At 37.8% G+C, this 22949-nt stretch overlaps 1 protein-coding gene across 1 annotated transcript in view; it reads left to right on the top strand.

Annotated features, from left to right (window-relative positions):
• The window catches only part of BMP5 (bone morphogenetic protein 5), a 119918-nt gene that overhangs the window by 52153 nt on the left and 44816 nt on the right, over positions 1 to 22949 (top strand). The window contains exon 2 of the mRNA XM_030315736.1: positions 3630 to 3822. Within this exon, the coding sequence (XP_030171596.1) occupies positions 3630 to 3822 (193 nt within the window). The remainder of the gene's footprint in view (positions 1 to 3629; positions 3823 to 22949) is intronic.

Raw genomic sequence — 22949 nt, 5'->3', positions numbered from 1 at the left:
CCATTCATATAGTCTTTCATTTAGTATTTATTGAAAGATTTCTTTGGATCAAGCATTCTTTGTGTTAGATGCTAATTAACTATTGTTGATCAAATCCTTGATTGCTGAAAAACATTGTGTAAATATACTAGCTATGAACTAGTCTCTAAGTACAGAACTGTAGGATGTCATTATGTAGGTGGTATGGACATTGAACAAAGATTTATAATGAGCTTTAGAAGACAGACATCTGTTACCGCCTAGCTGTCATCACCCAATTTCTTATTCTTAAATTAGGGATATTAATATTTCACACCTCCCTAGGATTGCTCTTTGAGGTAACTGAGCTGACCTTGTGAATATTTGTGAGCATCATTAGGAGTGCAAAGCTATATAAATATAAGTTTTATTCCATTATTCACTCCAACATGTCCCGTGGAATTTACTAGTGCAATTATAATTCAAAGCAATAGGATATAGGAATTTGAGTCATTGGACAAATCTGCACTGCAACTTTATTTTGTGTGGTATATTTAATATAAAATTTTATTAAACTCTTTGAAAATTTGCCTCCTTAAGGAGTTAGGTTAAATAGCCTGGATTAGAAAACTGAAATTTTATAATAACAGCTGAAATTCTAGCTTTCCACTTTATTATACTAACATCTCACAGGGGATTCCAAAACAGTAGATGACTTTACATAATATGAATTCAATACTTACCTGCATTATGCAGGTGTGTGCTTTAGATTGGATGCTAACCTGTGTCTCAGGCCTTATTTTTAGGACTATAATTTCTTTGGTCTAAATTTCAAATAAAAAAATGGTTGTTAATGAAAAATTGCATGATGATTGTTATTTAGAATTTTAAATATTGACTTTAAGAATAGAAAAATACGTTTTTGAATGGTTGGTTGGTTTATACATCATAAAATATGGAAGTCCTCAAGCAGAGTCTGGAACAGTGCAACCTAGTCAAACACATGAACATTTCTGTAGCAATGCAGTAAATATTTATAGAAAGTGGGATAAATAGAGACTTTAAATTGCCTCAAATCAGCTAATTTCCAGTTCTCCTGCCAAACTAACTTGAAGTTAAACATTCAGTTTTCAGAGCTTTTTGGATTTTGGACTTGTGAATATGAGATTTCAGATCTCTAGTAAAGCATAAATACTTAATAAATTAGGACACGGTAATAATCTACAAGCAGAAGCTGCATAAGAACATAGCTTGGTGGCCTCAACTACTTGAATTCATATTCTTTGGTCTTTATTCTCTCTGCCTCCTCAGTTTTTTTGTTTTTTTTTTTTTTTTGTTTTTTTTTACCTTCAAAGTAGAGATAATCAGAGAACATACCTCATTGGTTGTTACAAAGTATAATATGTTAATATGAATGAAATGCTTAGAACAGTGCCCAAATATAATGAGGATCAGAAAAGAATAAGTTTGCAGTGAATTAAATTTAGTTCTTTGTAAACAAAAGTTGTGGCGAGTTTTTTTTTTTTTTCTAATTTTATTGTTTATTTTTGAGAGAGAGAGAGAGAAAGACAGAAAGCAAGCAGGGTAGGAGCAGAGAGAGAAGGACACACAGAATCCGAAGCAGGCTCCAGGCTCAGAGCTGTCAGCAGAGAGCCCAACGCGGGTCTCAAACTCACGAACCGTGAGATCATGACCTGAGCCAAAGTTGGCTGGTTAATGGGCTGAGCCACCCAGGCGCCCAATCGGCAAGTTTTAATATGGCAAGTTTTAAGGCACTTTCAGTTATTAGACATCCAGTTTGTAGGCATTTTCTAACCTTACGGATTCCCTCTCACGTACCTGAGTCAGGAGGATGGACAAACAGTACGGAGGGAGATATGTTCATACCAGTCTAAGCTATTGCCAGCAGAAGGTTAGACGGAGAAGTTTAAATTATGGACCAAAATAACATCCTAAAAATGGGATTGTCTTCCTTATTTAGTGAGAAGCTGATTACTGATCTTCCTGGGAGCAGACCTCTCTTAGGACCAAGATAGTGATACTTAAAAAAACAAAACAAAACAAAACTTCATGCTGAGATGGTGTCAGCATGTGCCCGACTGCCAGAACACTGTTCTTGTCAAGCTTCCCGGGGCCAGGTGTAGATTATATTTTTCTTTGCTGGCTTAGGTATGGGAGGTGGAGGTGGAGATGAGCTCCCTGCCCTCCTAAACGGCCTCCTACTCCTGGGGAAAATAAACTGAAGATTGTTTCGAAGGATGAAGGCCAGGAATCATGCATTCCTTTGTCATGAGCTTCCTCTAGACATGGAACCCATCTGGTCCTGGAACTCAGAGTTCTAGCAGCCATGGCCTCCACCCTCATTCCTGGTTGGTCGTGACCCTCTTATCTTTTCCTTAATATTAATCCTTCCTCTTATTTAGGACCCCCAAGTTTCACATCATTACAGCAGCGTTGACATGATTTCAATGATGCACCTAAAGATATTTTCCTATCTTCCTGCAATTTTTGAAACTTAGGAGTTCATTTACACAACTTACCCAGTTTTTATCTTGTTGTAACAAAATTTTAGCAATAGAACACATCACTGGAAATATGTAGAAGTATTATTATAGGCTGTAATTGTGAGGCACCTTGTGCCCAGTGCTTTGCAGTGTAATTTTTGTGATCCTGACCTATATATTATCTTAGATAACAGAGAGATTTTGAGCAAGCTACCAATACTGAGAAACATAACTCCACCACATGATAGTGCATTACTAAAAATGAGTCCTTTGCATAGATAATTTCTTACGATGGTTTTTGGTGTTCAGTGGATATAGTATCAAATAATATACTATTTTACAAAGCCAGGTTATATAATAATATGCCTCACACTTACTACCCGAATTCTTCAACATTCCATAATGTTCCCAAGAGGAAAAGTTCTCTGACTTCACTTGGTGGGAAGGTTGCTGAAGGGGGAAAATATGTTTTCCTCTCTATTTTGAGTAAGAACAGACAGAAGTCTTTGGAAGGCTTTATGCTGCCCCATGGATAAGGAGGTTATACCAAACAATGTATAAGAAGTAATAAAAGTGCTTTTTTTTTAAACAAAAGAAGGACATTTCATTTGCTGAAAGGAGAAAAAAAAATTCTGGGGAAGGCATTTTAGAAATAATCCCTCTCGTGAACATGAATTTACTTTATTTACTTGACCTTTGCAATGTCATAAACATAGTTCTTATGCTCCTGCAATTTCTCAGTCCTCCTTGCTATTTTCCTCCCTCAGCTGTGCTAAATCTCATCACTGACTTCACCTGGAACCCTGGGGGTTTCTATTACATATCCCTAATTCCTGTATGAACCCCTCTGTGTTCTGGTACCTGATAAAATAGTAGTAATCATTTTACAACCTTTGCTTTTAAAAACATTTTTGGATACCCTTTCTAGTTAGGATCCAAGAATTTGTATGAAACCACAGAGGTTATATTGCTTTTGAAATAAAGGTTGTTGGTTTGTGGAATTTCCTTCAACTGGAAACATGTATGAGCCTGCGGTTCCAGTGTTTTCCCAGTTTTATAATATCCTACTTGCTTGTTTTCATCTTCAAAGCAGGAGAATTTACCATTAATTTCCATATTTTATAAAGGATTAACTTTTTTCCTTCCCTTTTTTTTTTTCTTTTCCAGTTGAAAGAGACAAGGATTTTTCTCACCAGCGAAGGCATTACAAAGAATTCAGGTTTGATCTGACTCAAATTCCTCATGGGGAAGCAGTGACAGCAGCTGAATTCCGGATATACAAGGACCAGAGTAATAGTCGATTTGAAAATGAAACAATTAAGATTAGCATATATCAGATCATCAAGGAATACACTAATAGGTAACAACTCTATGTCTAACTTACTGTCCTAGCAAATGAATTGTAGTTAAATCCATTGATAATCATGTGATCTATCATATTATGTTTTCTTTGGGTGTAATGACATTCAAAGCCAGGTGTAGACACATTGAAAGTAAGAGTAATGGATCTGAAGAGTGCCTTCCACATTCCCCAGCTTCTCCTTCCTCCTAACACCAATCTGTGCACTGGATGGTCCCATGCTTCCCCCATATTTGCTTTCCAGTCCCCTTGTCTGCTTTTGTAAATGAGAAAACTTTCGTTTTAGTCAGCACACACAAAATTTATAATTGAAATGATTTAAATCACTTGCTGTTTTTTTTAAGTTGGAGAAGAGACCCTTTATTTCTCACTGGCATGGATGTAAATTATATGTGTGTTGTTATGTGTATTTTGATGTAAGGCACTATATTTGCAACATTCTGCCCATTAACCTGTATTTCTTCTGTCTACAAAATGGTTAATTCAAAATGTTGCAAAAAATTGACAGATAGTCTGAAATACAAAATATATGAAAACTTCAGTTGATAATTACTGCAAATGAACCATCAAATAGCAGAGTTGAAAGGAAAGCTTAGCAGAGTTGTCTGACCTTTCATCCACTGAAGAAATCTCTTGGGTAAAACCTTCATGGGTGATTAGCCACCTTTGTTGGACAGCTCTCATATGTAGTTTTTTCAAACTCTCATTGATTATTTATTTATTTATTTATTTTATTTTTTTATTTCTTAAAATTTACATCCAAGTTAGCATATAGTGCAACAGTGAAATGTTAAGGTGAAATCTGTTTCCATTTATTAGATCTAGATCATCCCTCTGGTGAAATAGTATGTCTTTCTTCGATGAGATATTTAAAGACAGCTATCTTGTCCCTTCCAAGGCTCCTCCCTCTCCTTGAAAATTTCTAGTCCCTGACATTTAGATTTTTCTTTGTTTTGGAGAGTGCCAGAGTTCCCAATGGATGTTCAATGGGACATTGGTCCCTCACAATACTCAACGAAGAAAAAAGAATAAAAAGCTTCTGAGGTTAAATGCATTTGAAAATCCTACCTGCTAGACCTTTCTCTAGTAGATTCACAATGCACATCTTATATTAAAGTCTTAGGAAGGCTTTATAAGTAAGGAAACCTAGTCTTCTTCAAAATTATCTCATTATGGAATCTTTTCCTTTGGGTGCATAATACTTAATGCCCATGAAACACTGGTTCAGCAGGACATACTTTGATTAAGTGCTGATCTTATTTTGAGAGCAGTAATTCCAGGGCAGAAAGATTTGTGTTCCTTTCTTAACTCTAACACTTACTAGCTATTTGTCTGTGGGTGAGTTTTCGGTTGTTTATTTAAATTTCAATTCAGTGGTTTCATTTATAAAATGAGTATACTAAGGGGCGCCTGGGTGGCTCAGTCGGTTAAGTGTCTGACTTCAGCTCAGGTCATGATCTCGTGGTTCGTGAGTTTGAGCCCTGAGTTGGGCTCTGTGCTGACAGCTTGGAGCCTGGAGCTGCTTCGGATTCTGTGTCTCCTCTCTCTCTGCTGCTCCCCTGCTTACACTCTGTCTCTCTCTCTCAAAAATAAATAAACATTAAAATATTTTTTAAAAATTAAAAAAAAAATGAGTATACTAAGTTTTTTTTTGTTGTTTTTAGAGACAGAGCCTGGCATACTACATTATTTTTTTAGTACTAAATAATGATGGCACCTTAAAATTAAGTGATGAGAATTTAAAATAATACTCCATGTATTATTTAATTATATTTCTGTAACTAACAAATATTTTATTTATAAATCTGTTTTTCTATGTTTGTTCCCACATTTGGATTGTGAGCTCCTTAAAGAAAGGATAGTGTCTTAAGTAGTTTCTTTTTTTTAATCCTCAGCACTAATTTGCTTGATATGAATTAGTTTTCAAATTACTATTGTCCATGATTGGGATAATACTCCATTAACATATCTCAAAATGCTTGAATTGTCTCTATTTTTTTGTCATTCACAATAGTTATGCACACGGAATTTGTAGTTGGTTATTTCATAACCACCCAAGTGGTTTTTACAGGAACCACTGGTATGCCAGATCTCTACCTCTAGAATATACTTATTGATTATGTGAATCTAAATACAGACTTTTACAATGATCACAATTTGATGTCCTAACCTTTAATCAGGTCTATTGTTCTGTCTGCTCAGGATATTTTTGAATGTTATCCATTGAACCAGCCATCCATTTAGCTTTCTTTCACCTCTAAGTATGTGAACTGTATAATTTAAGACATAATACATGTGATGAAAATAAAGGACTAATAGAAAAGACTATCGATAATAGTTTATAGATTCATTTCTGATGAACCCATGCTGATTTTTGTGAATAACACATCTCGGAATATTTATGGGTGTTGATGCTTACTTTATCAGACTTTACAATTTTGAGAATTTCTATTTCTTTGAATATGGGACATTTGTTTATCTTGAAAGTTCGTTATCTAATTATACATGATTTAAAAAATATTACTCTCAATGTTTCTATAGCTACATTTGTATGCTTTTTCAGTACTCTTGGGTATAAGTTGGCTAAGTCTTTACTTCTTTTAACATGTATTTAAATCTAAGACACAGGGGGGCGCCTGGGTGGCGCAGTCGGTTAAGCGTCCGACTTCAGCCAGGTCACGATCTCGCGGTCCGTGGGTTCGAGCCCCGCGTCAGGCTCTGGGCTGATGGCTCGGAGCCTGGAGCCTGTTTCCGATTCTGTGTCTCCCTCTCTCTCTGCCCCTCCCCCGTTCATGCTCTGTCTCTCTCTGTCCCAAAAAAAAAAAAAAAAAAAAAAAAAAAAAGTTGAAAAAAATCTAAGACACAGGATTTCTTAATGTCCTTGATATTTTCCCTACATCTTTGAAAAGTGATTTCTAAAATACATGTATATATTGATCAATTCTCAAATATTTGTATTTGTATTTGATATTCTCAAATATTTGTATTTGATATTCTGAACTCTAGGATGGCATAGATTGAATAGATTGGTATCCAACTTACTGAATAGCATTTATTAAAATTCAATTCAGTAAATTAAATTCCATATTCATTCTATCAAGTTCACACCCTTGAAATCTACTATCACATATTGTTGCTAAATCATCCTGTAAGTTTATGCTATACTTATTATTTTCTGTGGGTTTTATTTTTGCCAATTATCTTTTTCAATATCCAAAATATACAAACTCCCACACGTATACCCTACATTTCAATTTTATATTCTATTGATCAGTTGAGAGAATCTCTGGAATAGTGCTTTCTTTTTCTTTGAAATTGGCATTCACCCATTACGTGGTGTTCATTAATCTACAGTGTAAGAAGATGCAGTCCTGGGTTCTTGTCTATACATCCAGGAGTCACGTTTTGCACTCTTCTTTTTGTTCCGAAGAAATAGATTTAAGGGATGGATGATGTACAAACAGTACATGTAATTCTTCGAATATTTCAGGTGTCCGTGTAGGATTTCAGCCAGCACAGAAAGTAGTCATGTATAGCAATAACAGCATGGAGTTTGGAATTTCCCTATGGGGAAATTGCTGTATATCTTAGGGTCTCCGTTTACAAATATGAAAAGAATAAAAGTAATAATAAGTATTTCAGAACAATAAAAGCATTTGAGATGATTTGGGAAGAACTAGTGCTTATCACAGTACAAAGACCATAGCTGAGACTTTATAAATACATTGGTCAATATATACTCATATAGTTCAGTAGGAGCACCTAGTTTACTAGGTTTAGAGGATGGCATACATAGGTTAACCAAAAGTAGGTGGTTATTATGATAATAATAGCTACCATTTACTGACACCTATTTTTATGTAAAGATCAAGTAAGTCATATGATGCCAGGTGCCTTTACTTCATGAAAAAATCACCTGATCTTTGATTCATATAAAAGGAATTAGTATGCTTTTAAGTTTAATAATGAAATGAATACCACCCAACTTGCTAGCAACACCAATGAAACTGTCTCTGAAAGCAAATGGTAAATAAATAAAGCTCTTATTTAAAATACTGCTGAAGAGTGGTAGAGATGGGAGATTACTTATTTATGAATTTATTTTATAGGAATATCAGAGATGTAAACAAATTGGACACAGATTCACATATAAGTGTTTATTACAGTATTAGTGTTGGCAATTGCATAAATTGAGAATATTTCAGTTCAGTGTTAAACAGGAGGTAAGAAGTTACACTTTGTTTTCTGAAAAACAGAGATACTATACTTTATATAGCAAGTAGAAATTAGGTTTTAAAAATATTGGATAACACTGGAAGGTTCTCAGATTATAACATTAGTTGACTAAAAGTATGATATATGATTATACTAATTTAAAATAAATTCATGTGGAAAACAGATCAGATGGAAGCACCAAGTGTTTATTGCAGACTTGTGGGTTTGAAATTTTAATTCTTACCTTTTTGTGTACTTTTGAAATTTTTTCTAACAAACATTATTTTTATAATTAGAAACAAACATAATTCTAGTTGAGAAGGAGAGAGAATAATGAAACAACTTTATGCTACACATTTCTCTACAAAATAGCCTTCCCAAACTTCTCCAGGTTGAGACCGGCAAAAACCAAATCAAAATGAAACTAAACAAAACACCAGCATTTAACAATAAGTAGCTCTTATTTTTAATTAAGCCATGGAAGGCATTTTCCCCATACAGAATATGGAGAGAGATAAAGAAATAGATATATTTTTTTCCTCTATACTAAGGAAAGTTTTTCTGCAACAGAGAGCTTTGACTTTAACTCTGTGAAGGTGAGGAAGAATAGATTAAAAATAATTTACAAATCATGTGATCACAGTTAAAACAGAAAGAATTTCAATGTTAAAAAGTACTTTTGAAATTCAAATGTTATTATATTTTGTTTAGTGTTGATTATCTACGGTTTTATACATTTCCTAGATCAAGAACCAAAATGGGCATAGGAAAAGAAACCAGTACCTCTGGCCAATTTAAAAGCTGGGGTCACCTCTTAAAGCTTCTACCTTCAGGCTTACGGGTTTTACCTAGATTTTTTTTTTCAGTTTTATTTATTTAGAGGTGCCTAGGTGGCTCAGGTGGTTAAGCGTGGGACTCTTGATTTTGGCTCTGGTCATGATATCATGTTTTTGTGAGATCAAGCCCCATGTCTGTTGGGCTCTGTGCTGACATCTCTGAGCTGCTTCTCTCTCTTTCTCTGCTCCTCCCCTGCTTTTTCTTTGTCTCAAAATAAATAAATTAATTACAAAAAGTGTATTTATTTACGTAGTCTCTATATCCAACATTGGACTCAAACTTACGACCCCAAGATCAAGAGTTGTGTGCTCTTCCAACTGAGCCATCCAGGCACTCCTACTTAGTGTTTTGAATTAAACTCAAAAAAAATTAAAAAGCTGGTACAGATTGTGTTATTTAATACAGTGCATTCAACAATGCATATATGTGTATATGTATATGTATATGTATATGTATATACATATATGTATATGCATTGTTGAATGCACTGTGTTAAATATATAAGGCTTACTTTCCCTAACATATTATCAAGGAGTGTTGTGGTGGGGATTCTTGAAGTAATTCAGATTGATGTTTTATAGATATGTTTTCTACTCAAGACATTGTCTGATCTATTAACCATCTAGTCTGTGGGTTTTTTGACAGCATTAATGAATCAAAAAATTTTTAATGCCCCATTATGTCATCTCTTTCACAGCTATTTATCTTAGCAAGACTTAAAAGTCTTAAAATGATATATTCTAGTTCTACCATCTCCCACCTCCCCCATTTATTCCTACTTGTATTTAAATGTGTGCAATTTAACAGAGTGTTCTGATATTTATCCAGATTTTTATTTTTCTTGGTTAAAAAGCTAACACACTTTGCATCATTTCACTGATTTAATCTTTTCATATAAGGCTGACAGCCCCAAATTCTATATAGAAGGCATTGCTCTTCAGTCACACCTCATATATCTGGCATTATTGGGAAATGAGGTTTCCACATGATTGAATTTTCCAGATAATTCAGCTGAGGTCGGCATGCTTTTGCTGAGCTCCTACCATGTAGCTAGCACAAGGGACAGGAGGCCGAGTAAATAAAATCCCAAAAGCCCACAGCCCGAGGGCCAGGGGCTGTGGTGGGCCTGCCGCACACAGACTTTAATAACTATGATACAATGTGCTAAGCACTATGATGTAAGTATGCACTAAGTGTTGTGGAAACACAAATGAAGGGGAAATTAATTCTTCATGTGGGAAGGTGAGGGACCTTAGGGGAATCCACTGAGAGGGGTGCACCCTTGAGCTGGGCCTTTGGAGATGAGTAGGAATTTTCTATAAGGAGAGAGCAATTGAGAGGGAAGGAGGGAGAGAGAGAGAGAGAGACAGAGAGACAGAGAGACAGGGAAACAGGGAGGGGGACATGTCCTAGAAGAAATATTCCTAAACATTAAAATGTTTAAATGTATAAATTAAATAATACAAAGAAAACTATCAGGGCCAGTATTACTGCTACTAAGAATAGCAGCCAGCACTTAACCATTTAATGGGCACTCACCTTGTGTCTGGCACTGTACTAAATGCTTTACTTGAATTAATTTTTTTGCATGTATACACACACGCACATATATGCCTATATGTATGTGAAAAAATTAATATCTATATACCTATATATGTGTGTGTGTATATATATATATATATATGTGTGTATTATGTATAATTCAACCTTTTGCTAATGTTCTGCTATGAATATACATTTTTGTACTCCATTGCAAAAACATCTGAAGCTAGCCTGCTCGATGTCATTAGCCACCTTCACTACTTGGATATATTTAGTTAAGCTGTCATCGTTCCAGTTCACAGTCAGCTTCATATTTACATCATCTCCCGATCCTGCAACTCTAAGATTTGTGATTCTTCTGTGGAGGTACTTCAGAACGTACATTGACAATTTCTACTCGGGAAGATTTCATGGGCTCTTGAGAGCAGGATAGCAGAGGAGGACACTTGGTGGTTGATGACATTTTACTAAGTATACAGGATCGTAGGTACACAAGTATAGCTTAAATTTCTTCACTGTGCAGGGATTTGCATTCTAGTTCAGTGGTTCTCAGCTTGGGTGATTTGGTCCCCCAGGAAACACTTAGCAATTTCTGGAGACATTTTTGACTGTCACAGTTGGTGAGGGTGGAAAGATGGGGTGCTCCTGGCATCTAGTGGGTGGAAATGCTAGGATAAACCTTTTACAATGGACAGGACAGCACCTCCACACAATAAAGAATGATCTGATCCAAAACGTCCATAATGCTGAGGTTGAGAAGTCCTGTATTTATGTATTTATGTATTTATTTTTAAAGTTTCTTTATTTTTAAGAGAGTGAGAGCAGAGCGTGAACGAGGGAGAGTAAGAGAAAGAGGGAGACACAGAATCTGAAGCAGGCTCCAGACTCTGAGCTGTCAGCACAGAGCCCGATGCAGTTCTTGAACCCATGAATGCAAGATTATGACCTGAGCCAAAGTTGGATGTTTGACTGGGCCACCCAGGCACCCCAAGAAATCCTGCTCTTTTTATAGATTTAAGTTATAAATTTAAACACAGGAATAAAGTGCTGTCAAGTCAATTTTCTTTGACTAGTTTCATATTTTGGGTCCTGAGAATCATAGCAAGGAAGAGTTTTTAGAGGTCTTAGAGTTTGGGGTGCATGGTGCTTTGGACACATGGCTCATTGATGAGGGGGCATTAAATGTGGTGGGACTATCTTTCTGATCATCTTACTTCCTTATATCTTGTTGAATGATGGGGCCTCTGTATATATATATCCAGTAGCACATGTTTGGATTTCTCTGCAGGGGAAAAATATGGGATGATGTCATGCCAGGAAACCTGTTAAACATTAACAATATCTTGGCAATTAAAAAAAAATTCTGCAGAGATAAAACTGAACTTTCATAGTGGGAATTCAACTTTTTTTCCCATTTTTGCCATGTGTGTCATCCAATTTCATCTAATATTGCTATTTTACCAGTTTGCGTCTGTACTTTTGAAATGTAAATACAGCATTGCATCAGATATTCTGAAAATTGGTGCCCTGTGAGATTCATAGCATTTTACTATTTCACATTTGTTTTGGTAGAAAAAAACACTTGAAAATATCAATCAGCTAACAAATTCTAACACTTTTAAGTTACAGCTGCTTGTGAGAGAAACTTCTGACATTATGAACTCCAGAGAATATAATTTATTAATTTGTTGTCCCTTGTTCATGTATTCCATACCAGAGCTGGACAGTGGGCTCCTTAAGTGGTGTTATGGTGTGTATGTCAAACACCCAGAGGAAGACATATGATGCTTTCTCCTTGGGTGGCCATCATTACATTTTTGTTGGACTTGGTAAGCTATCCAAAGGCAAAGGGTGATGGAAGGAGGTGAAATACTTACAATAGTAGAAATTTTGGAAAAACTGGAGATGTCCTGTGGACTGTGAGGTTCATGACTTATGGAAGTAAAGTACTGAAACTTTTCTTCCAAATGTATCTGTGTTTCTTCCAGACAATTTCTGAAAGCTTTCCTTGACCAGGTTGAGTGCTTCTTGGTTAGATTATAGAATGGTTATACTATTGGGTAACTATTTCTTTTCTCTGTCTCTCTCTCTTTTATATATATATATATATATATATATATATATATATATATATATATACACACATATATATATATATATACACACACACATATATACACATGTAGAAATAGATATTGAAACTATAACAATATGGGGAATGTTTCTGCCTCAATATTTCTTGTTATGGATTATACAAATAATTTTACTTCTTTTGATAAATGTTCCACTGAATTTTTTTCTTCTAATTGATTCAGATATAAAGGTTCAGTATGGATTATATGCATCAAAAAATTTTACTAAATTTAAATGAATTAATACCTATACCCCAAATTTGTAAGTGTAGGTTATTAAAGAAATTTCACAGTAAAAATTGCATAAATCACTTCTTATCCTAATTATTCTATCAAGCATAATGCACACAACTTATTATATACATACATACATACATACATGCAATAAATGTGTTTTGCTAAGAAAATAGCAATGGTAGTCATTTGCGTAGCATTTTTTTATTTGTGTATCTTTTCATACCTACAATATATTTATAGAGGTAGATATTTTAATCTTTATTTAAAGAAGAAAAAACAAGCTCAGAAAGGTAACTTGAAGGGAATAATTATTTTTCTAGTACTAAACAAAGCCTATGTATAGCAAGTCATTGTTGAAATTAAGCAGATAACAACTCCACCTACAACTATGATTCTTTGCTTTATAAAGGAAGGCTTATAATAATGAGGTTCATCAGAGTATCCATGAGTCCTACTCCTTCTGCTTAAGTAATAAGAAAGTATTTGCTTATAAGTCTGTGATACAGTATCCTGATAAAACAGATTTCAGCAAAAGATGAATGGGAGTCCCATATAAGGACTCATCCAATACGTGTTAGTTTACCCAATTCCCTTTGCTAAGAAGTGATTTCTTTTATAAACAAGTTTTACATGTGAAACCAAGGATAGTGTTACAAAGAAGTAACCAAGCATATGCCTATTTTGGAAGATTTTCAGTGTTGTATATGCATATTTCTTCTTGTGTTAAAAATAGTACGAGTTGTTTTGTCTTCTAAATGTGAATTTAAATGGGTCCTATCAATACCCTCACTTTTCTTGCATTAACTAAAAATTCCTCTATTTGACTCTGTTTGCTCCTTTTGTCCCAAATTCCATGCTATTTCTCTTTTCCTCATTTTATCCAAACTCACTGATATAAAACTTCCCTTTAAATTCCTTCACTTTCTTATATTTATTCACCCCTCAACTCCTGCAATTTGATTCCCATAATTCCACTCTCTTGATCATCTACCAACAGTCTCCTTGTTACCAAATCTTATAGACACATTTTCATTCTTTGATGCTGCCTACAACCTCCTCTATTTAACACATGAAATATCTGTATTTGTAAGAAACAACCAAAAATTTTGGATGGCTTAATGCAACAGAAATTTGTTCTCTAACTGTTCTGGAGGCTGGAAGTCCAAAATCAAGGTATTGGTAGGTCCATATTCCTTCTAAAACCTCTAAGAGAGGATCCTTTCCTCCTTCTTCCAGCTTCTGGTAGCCCCCAAAGTTCCTTGGCTTTGTCAGCATAATTCCCATCTCTGCTTTCATCTTCATCTTCCTTCTGTGTGTGTCTATCTATGTCTCTTCTCTTTTTATAAGGAGAGCAGCCATACTGGACTAGCCTCACCGTAAGGACCTCATCTCAACTTGATTACACTGTAAAGACACTATTTTCAAATAAGATCACATTTATGGGTGCCAGGGATTAGGACTTCAACATACCGTATGCATTCAATGCATACCAGGGAGTGTGTCAGTTAGTCTCAGATAAGAGAAATAGAACTACATGAATGATAAGGAATAAGGGACTTATTACAGTGATTTGTCTTTCTGCAATCGTGGGACCTGGCTAAAGAGTTTAGGTGAGGCTGTTGCTTCTGCATCTGGTGATGAGTCTGAAGTCTATAGTACAGGCAACTGGTAAGGGAAATGGATGTGGAGTAGGAGAGAATGAGGAGAACTTGAAACCTGGGAGGATAAGCTCAAACTCCAAAGACATTGGGGAACCATTCTAGTTCTCAGAAATGCCAACTTCAGTGATGTGGGTCACCTGCAGGGGTAGCTGGTGAACTTCACCGTGAGCTCCACATACCTCTTGCTCAGGATGTGCAGAAGGTGAAGGGGGTGATCTGGCAGGAGGAATTGTGGGTCAGGATTTGGAGAAACTGATGTTGCTGAGATCCAGGGGAAGCTCGAAGAGCTGTAGGCCCAGCTGTTCCCCACAACAAGGTGAGCCAGCTGATCAGCGACAATGCATGTGAGCAGGAAGAGAGAGTCTGGCACTCTACCAAACTTCCAAGCCTAAACTTGGCTGCTGCTTGGCTTCTACTCCTGCACAAACTTCTTATATGGCTCACTGTAACACAGAACCAAACAGGGAAGAGAGTTCTGCGAGTCTGGGTTTCAGTGGAGCTGATTTGACGAAGTATGAAGCCGTAGCGGTCCATCTTTGTTGAATTGGCACAAACATACATTTTATAACCATCCACACTTTCCAAAAAATATAAGAGTAAAATCATTCTCTGCTTTTTTATCCATCTTTGGATGTTGTTCATTCCTTCTCTAGCTGGGTCATATTGCCCCTTTGATATCCTGTCACTTCAATATGAAATATAAGGTTAGCTACTATCAAAACTACCTAAACTATATGGTAGGCAGAGGGGGAAGGGAAAAAAAGAATTAGTTAATATGTGTACAAATACATTAATATCAAAATAAGAAAGTAATACTCATACCGATTACAACCTTCACTTCTACAACTGGTCACATGGTTGAGGCAGGTATTTATAACTTCCTTCTTCTGTTATGTAATCTTTACCCTTTTGTTTTCCCTAAGCACTACTGCTGGTCATTGTTCCTTGCCTAGTGAAGTAAACAAAACATTCATTCTTGAAGTGTCTGGGCTATTAGCGGTAATGCCTGCATTCAGCTGTAGTTTTCCATTGACCTTTATCACTGGACATGGGAATACTAAGAGGTAATATCATATATTTCGGATATTCTCCTTTTCCACACTGTGGTAGCATCAACGAGGTTTCCTTTTGACATTTAGGATCAATTAACCCACAGACTAAAGCAGCCCTTTCTCAACTTGTTGATTCACTGGCATGAGGAGTCCAAAGTGACCCCAGGCTGTCTCGATGTCTAATTTAATGGACCATTGCTAAGGCTACCAATGGTACCATTCCACTCTTGGGAACTAAGAGCTCTGGACCAACAGAGCCCAACATTTTGGTGCCAAGCAGCAAAATTTTCGCGAGCTGAATCAGGAAGAGTGAGGGGAAGAGCCACTCCTGTTTCTACCCCTTGATTTCTAGAGCCAGGAGAGAGGGCTATGAGAGAAATAGTCTTACATCGGTTGCTGGTTTAGAGCATACAAAGCTTCCTGAGGATATTAGTCCATTTGCACAAGATACTGACGAACAACTGGTGGCACAACTGAGTCTTCAAACAGGCCATTCCATCATCTTGCCAGGCCATCTGCTGCAAGGTGATGGGACACATGGTGAGACCAGAGAATTCCATGACATGAGCCACTCTGCTCTTCATTTGCTGTTAAATCAACTTTTTGATCAGAAGCAGCATTAAAATTCCACGACAGTTAATAAGGCATTCTATAAGTGCATGGGTAGTGATTTTGGCAGAAACCTTATGGGCAGAGAAGGAAAATTTATATTCAGAATGCCTATTCCAGTGAGGACAAGTACTGCCGTCCTGTGATGTAAGTGCTTCAATCTAATTGACCAAACACAAGGTAGCTGTCTAATCCCTCTGGACAATGATACTATAAGGATTTAGAGTAGGGATTTGACCTTATGCAATTGTGGAAGATAGTTAAACAGTCTAAGTAAGGCTGTTGCTCCGCATTTGGTGCTGAGCCCGAGGTCCTCAGGAAAGACTAGAAGAAAAGATGGGTGTGAGTTGGGAAAAAGAAGGGCAAAGTAGAACCTGTGAGATTGGTCTCGTAACCATGAGGACAACCAAATTGGAACCTATCTTCAAGGTTCAATTTCAATGATGCAGATTATTTCCTAGCTACCAAATCTTTCCTCATAGATGTGTCCAGATGCCTGATGCTGGATTCAGAGGAACTGAATAAGGAGATTTCAATGGGATCTGCAGCTGCCCCACACCAATAAGGTGAACCAGCAAATCTCAACAGTATGCCTAAGCTGTAATAACACTTGATCATACAAAAGTCTTCCAAGCATAAACATGGTTACTGCCTCACTTTTACTTTCCAAATATTAACCAAATTTCTTTTGTGGCCAACCCAGGTCCAGAACCTTATAGGATAACTGCAGTTGAGTTAAACTGATGTTGTATAAAACCTACACTAGGAGTCAATGAATGTTAAATTGAAAGAATGAATAAATGAATAGCTTGGTAAATAGATTTGCAAAATGGCTCAGGTCACTCCTTGGCCCCAATTCTACCATCTTGTTTTAGGGTGGTGGCTCAGCTCAACCTTTTAGTATTCCAATTCAAATCCAGTGATCTTCCTGTAGGACAGCAGTCAAAGTATAGTTTGGGACTAAAGGGAGCTGCCATGATATATGAGAAATTGTTCTGAAAATGAAGTATGGATGAACCTGGGATCTGGTCCTCCAACTGCCTGAGTAATCATAGGACTAGTTTGATTGCCTTTTAAATTTTCTCATCAATAAAATAACAATTCAGCTAAGTAATTTATTTTATTTTATTTTTTTATGAAATTTATTGACAAATTGGTTTCCATACAACACCCAGTGCTCATCCAAAAGGTGCCCTCCTCAATACCCATCACCCACCCTCCCCTCCCTCCCACCCCCCATCAACCCTCAGTTTGTTCTCAGTTTTTAACAGTCTCTTATGCTTTGGCTCTCTCCCACTCTAACCTCTTTTTTTTTTTTTTTCCTTCCCCTCCCCCATGGGTTCCTGTTAAGTTTCTCAGGATCCACATAAGAGTGAAACCATATGGTATCTGTCTTTCTCTGTATGGCTTATTTCACTTAGCATCACACTCTCCAGTTCCATCCACGTTGCTACAAAGGGCCATATTTCATTTTTTCTCATTGCCACGTAGTACTCCATTGCGTATATATACCACAATTTCTTTATCCATTCATCAGTTGATGGACATTTAGGCTCTTTCCATAATTTGGCTATTGTTGAGAGTGCTGCTATGAACATTGGGGTACAAGTGCCCCTATGCATCAGTACTCCTGTATCCCTTGGATAAATTCCTAGCAGTGCTATTGCTGGGTCATAGGGTAGGTCTATTTTTAATTTTCTGAGGAACCTCCACACTGCTTTCCAGAGCGGCTGCACCAATTTGCATTCCCACCAACAGTGCAAGAGGGTTCCCGTTTCTCCACATCCTCTCCAGCATCTATAGTCTCCTGATTTGTTCATTTTGGCCACTCTGACTGGCGTGAGGTGATACCTGAGTGTGGTTTTGATTTGTATTTCCCTGATAAGGAGCGACGCTGAACATCTTTTCATGTGCCTGTTGGCCATCTGGATGTCTTCTTTAGAGAAGTGTCTATTCATGTTTTCTGCCCATTTCTTCACTGGGTTATTTGTTTTTCGGGTGTGGAGTTTGGTGAGCTCTTTATAGATTTTAGATACTAGCCCTTTGTCCGATATGTCATTTGCAAATATCTTTTCCCATTCCGTTGGTTGCCTTTTAGTTTTGTTGGTTGTTTCCTTTGCTGTGCAGAAGCTTTTTATCTTCATAAGGTCCCAGTAATTCACTTTTGCTTTTAATTCCCTTGCCTTTGGGGATGTGTCGAGTAAGAGATTGCTACGGCTGAGGTCAGAGAGGTCTTTTCCTGCTTTCTCCTCTAAGGTTTTGATGGTTTCCTGTCTCACATTTAGGTCCTTTATCCATTTTGAGTTTATTTTTGTAAATGGTGTGAGAAAGTGGTCTAGTTTCAACCTTCTGCATGTTGCTGTCCAGTTCTCCCAGCACCATTTGTTAAAGAGGCTGTCTTTTTTCCATTGGATGTTCTTTCCTGCTTTGTCAAAGATGAGTTGGCCATACGTTTGTGGGTCTAGTTCTGGGGTTTCTATTCTATTCCATTGGTCTGTGTGTCTGTTTTTGTGCCAATACCATGCTGTCTTGATGATGACAGCTTTGTAGTAGAGGCTAAAGTCTGGGATTGTGATGCCTCCTGCTTTGGTCTTCTTCTTCAAAATTCCTTTGGCTATTCGGGGCCTTTTGTGGTTCCATATGAATTTTAGGATTGCTTGTTCTAATTTCGAGAAGAATGCTGGTGCAATTTTGATTGGGATTGCATTGAATGTGTAGATAGCTTTGGGTAGTATTGACATTTTGACAATATTTATTTTTCCAATCCATGAGCAGGGAATGTCTTTCCATTTCTTTAAGTCTTCTTCAATTACCTTCATAAGCTTTCTATAGTTTTCAGCATACAGATCCTTTACATCTTTGGTTAGATTTATTCCTAGGTATTTTATGCTTCTTGGTGCAATTGTGAATGGGATCATTTTCTTTATTTGTCTTTCTGTTGCTTCATTGTTAGTGTATAAGAATGCAACTGATTTCTGGACATTGATTTTGTATCCTGCAACTTTGCTGAATTCATGTATCAGTTCTAGCAGACTTTTGGTGGAGTCTATCGGATTTTCCATGTATAATATCATGTCATCTGCAAAAAGCGAAAGCTTGACTTCATCTTTGCCAATTTGGATGCCTTTGATTTCCTTTTGTTGTCTGATTGCTGATGCTAGAACTTCCAGCACTATGTTAAACAACAGCGGTGAGAGTGGGCATCCCTGTCATGTTCCTGATCTCAGGGAAAAAGCTCTCAGTTTTTCCCCATTGAGGATGATGTTAGCTGTGGGCTTTTCATAAATGGCTTTTATGATCTTTAAGTATGTTCCTTCTATCCCGACTTTCTCAAGGGTTTTTATTAAGAAAGGGTGCTGGATTTTGTCAAAGGCCTTTTCTGCATCGATTGACAGGATCATATGGTTCTTCTCTTTTTTTTTGTTAATGTGATGTATCACGTTGATTGATTTGCGAATGTTGAACCAGCCCTGCATCCCAGGAATGAATCCCACTTGATCATGGTGAATAATTCTTTTTATATGCTGTTGAATTCGATTTGCTAGTATCTTATTGAGAATATTTGCATCCATATTCATCAGGGATATTGGCCTGTAGTTCTCTTTTTTTACTGGGTCTCTGTCTGGTTTAGGAATCAAAGTAATACTGGCTTCATAGAATGAGTCTGGAAGTTTTCCTTCCCTTTCTATTTCTTGGAATAGCTTGAGAAGGATAGGTATTATCTCTGCTTTAAACGTCTGGTAGAACTCCCCTGGGAAGCCATCTGGTCCTGGACTCTTATTTGTTGGGAGATTTTTGATAACCGATTCAATTTCTTCGCTGGTTATGGGTCTGTTCAAGCTTTCTATTTCCTCCTGATTGAGTTTTGGAAGAGTGTGGGTGTTCAGGAATGTGTCCATTTCTTCCAGGTTGTCCAATTTGTTGGCATATAATTTTTCATAGTATTCCCTGATAATTGTTTGTATCTCTGAGGGATTGGTTGTAATAATTCCATTTTCATTCATGATTTTATCTATTTGGGTCATCTCCCTTTTCTTTTTGAGAAGCCTGGCTAGAGGTTTGTCAATTTTGTTTATTTTTTCAAAAAACCAACTCTTGGTTTCGTTGATCTGCTCTACAGTTTTTTTAGATTCTATATTGTTTATTTCTGCTCTGATCTTTATTATTTCTCTTCTTCTGCTGGGTTTAGGCTGCCTTTGCTGTTCTGCTTCTATTTCCTTTAGGTGTGCTGTTAGATTTTGTATTTGGGATTTTTCTTGTTTCTTGAGATAGGCCTGGATTGCAATGTATTTTCCTCTCAGGACTGCCTTTGCTGCGTCCCAAAGCGTTTGGATTGTTGTATTTTCGTTTTCGTTTGTTTCCATATATTTTTTGATTTCTTCTCTAATTGCCTGGTTGACCCACTCATTCGTTAGTAGGGTGTTCTTTAACCTCCACGCTTTTGGAGGTTTTCCAGACTTTTTCCTGTGGTTGATTTCAAGCTTCATAGCATTGTGGTCTGAAAGTATGCATGGTATAATTTCAATTCTTGTAAACTTATGAAGGGCTGTTTTGTGACCCAGTATATGATCTATCTTGGAGAATGTTCCATGTGCACTCGAGAAGAAAGTATATTCTGTTGCTTTGGGATGCAGAGTTCTAAATATATCTGTCAAGTCCATCTGATCCAATGTCTCATTCAGGGCCCTTGTTTCTTTATTGACCGTGTGTCTGGATGATCTATCCATTTCTGTAAGTGGGGTGTTAAAGTTCCCAGCAATTACCACATTCTTATCAATAAGGTTGCTTCTGTTTATGAGTAATTGTTTTATATACTTGGGGGCTCCGGTATTCGGCGCATAGACATTTATAATTGTTAGCTCTTCCTGATGGATAGACCCTGTAACTATTATATAATGTCCTTCTTCATCTCTTGTTACAGCCTTTAATTTAAAGTCTAGTTTGTCTGATATAAGTATGGCTACTCCAGCTTTCTTTTGGCTTCCAGTAGCATGATAAATAGTTCTCCATCCCCTCACTCTGAATCTAAAGGTGTCCTCAGGTCTAAAATGAGTCTCTTGTAGACAGCAAATAGATGGGCCTTGTTTTTTTATCCATTCTGATACCCTATGTCTTTTGGTTGGCGCATTTAATCCATTTACATTCAGTGTTATTATAGAAAGATACGGGTTTAGAGTCATTGTGATGTCTGTATGTTTTATGCTTGTAGTGATGTCTCTGGTACTTTGTCTCACAGGGTCCCCCTTAGGATCTCTTGTAGGGCTGGTTTAGTGGTGACAAATTCCTTCAGTTTTTGTTTGTTTGGGAAGACCTTTATCTCTCCTTCTATTCTAAATGACAGACTTGCTGGATAAAGGATTCTCGGCTGCATATTTTTGCTGTCTAGCACACTGAAAATCTCGTGCCAATTCTTTCTGGCCTGCCAAGTTTCAAAAGAGAGATCAGTCACGAGTCTTATAGGTCTCCCTTTATATGTGAGGGCACGTTTACCCCTTGCTGCTTTCAGAATTTTCTCTTTATCCTTGTATTTTGCCAGTTTCACTATGATATGTCGTGCAGAAGATCGATTCAAGTTACGTCTGAAGGGAGTTCTCTGTGCCTCTTGGATTTCAATGCCTTTTTCCTTCCCCAGTTCAGGGAAGTTCTCAGCTATTATTTCTTCAAGTACCCCTTCAGCACCTTTCTCTCTCTCTTCCTCCTCTGGAATACCAATTATGCGTATATTATTTCTTTTTAGTGTATCACTTAGTTCTCTAATTTTCCCCTCATACTCCTGGATTTTTTTATCTCTCTTTTTCTCAGCTTCCTCTTTTTCCATAACTTTATCTTCTAGTTCACCTATTCTCTCCTCTGCCTCTTCCATCCGAGCTGTGGTGGTTTGCATTTTGTTTTGCATTTCCTTTAAAGCGTTTTTCAGCTCCTCGTGACTGTTCCTTAGTCCCTTGATCTCTGTAGCAAGAGATTCTCTGCTGTCCTGTATACTGTTTTCCAGCCCAGCGATTAATTTTATGACTATTATTCTAAATTCACTTTCTGTTATATTATTTAAATCCTTTTTGATCAGCTCATTAGCTGTTGTTATTTCCTGGAGATTCTTCTGAGGGGAATTCTTCCGCTTGGTCATTTTGGATAGTCCCTGGTGTGGTGAGGACCTGCAGGGCACTTCCCCTGTGCTGTGGTGTATAACTGGAGTTGGTGGGCGGGGCCGCAGTCAGTCCTGATGTCTGCCCCCAGCCCACCGCTGGGGCCACAGTCAGACTGGTGTGTGCCTTCTCTTCCCCTCTCCTAGGGGTGGGATTCACTGTGGGGTGGCGTGGCCCGTCTGGGCTACTTGCACACTGCCAGGCTTGTGATGCTGGGGATCTGGCGTATTAGCTGGGGTGGGAAGGCAAGGTGCACGGCGGGAGGGGGGGCAGGCTTAGCTCGCTTCTCCTTAGGTGATCCACTTCAGGAGGGGCCCTGTGGCAGCCGGAGGGAGTCAGATCCGCTGCCGGAGGTTTGGCTCCGCAGAAGCACAGAGTTGGGTGTTTGCGCGGAGCGAGCAATTTCCCTGGCCGGAACCGGTTCCCTTTGGGATTTTGGCTGGGGGATGGGCGGGGGAGATGGCGCTGGCGAGCGCCTTTGTTCCCCGCCAAACTGAGCTCTGTCGTCCGGGGGCTCCGCAGCTCACCCTCCCTTTGTCCTCCAGCCTTCCCGCTTTCCGAGCAGAGCTGTTAACTTATGACCTCCCAGACGCTAAGTTGCGCTTGCTGTCGGAACACAGTCCGTCAGGCCCCTCCGCTTTTGCAGGCCGGACTCGGGGGCTCTGCTTGGCTGGCGAGCCGCCCCTCCGCCCCGGCTCC

The sequence above is a fragment of the Lynx canadensis genome, chromosome B2 (assembly GCF_007474595.2).
Source record: "Lynx canadensis isolate LIC74 chromosome B2, mLynCan4.pri.v2, whole genome shotgun sequence".
Lineage (NCBI taxonomy): Eukaryota > Metazoa > Chordata > Mammalia > Carnivora > Felidae > Lynx > Lynx canadensis.
This window is presented reverse-complemented; position numbering and strand designations above follow the sequence as displayed.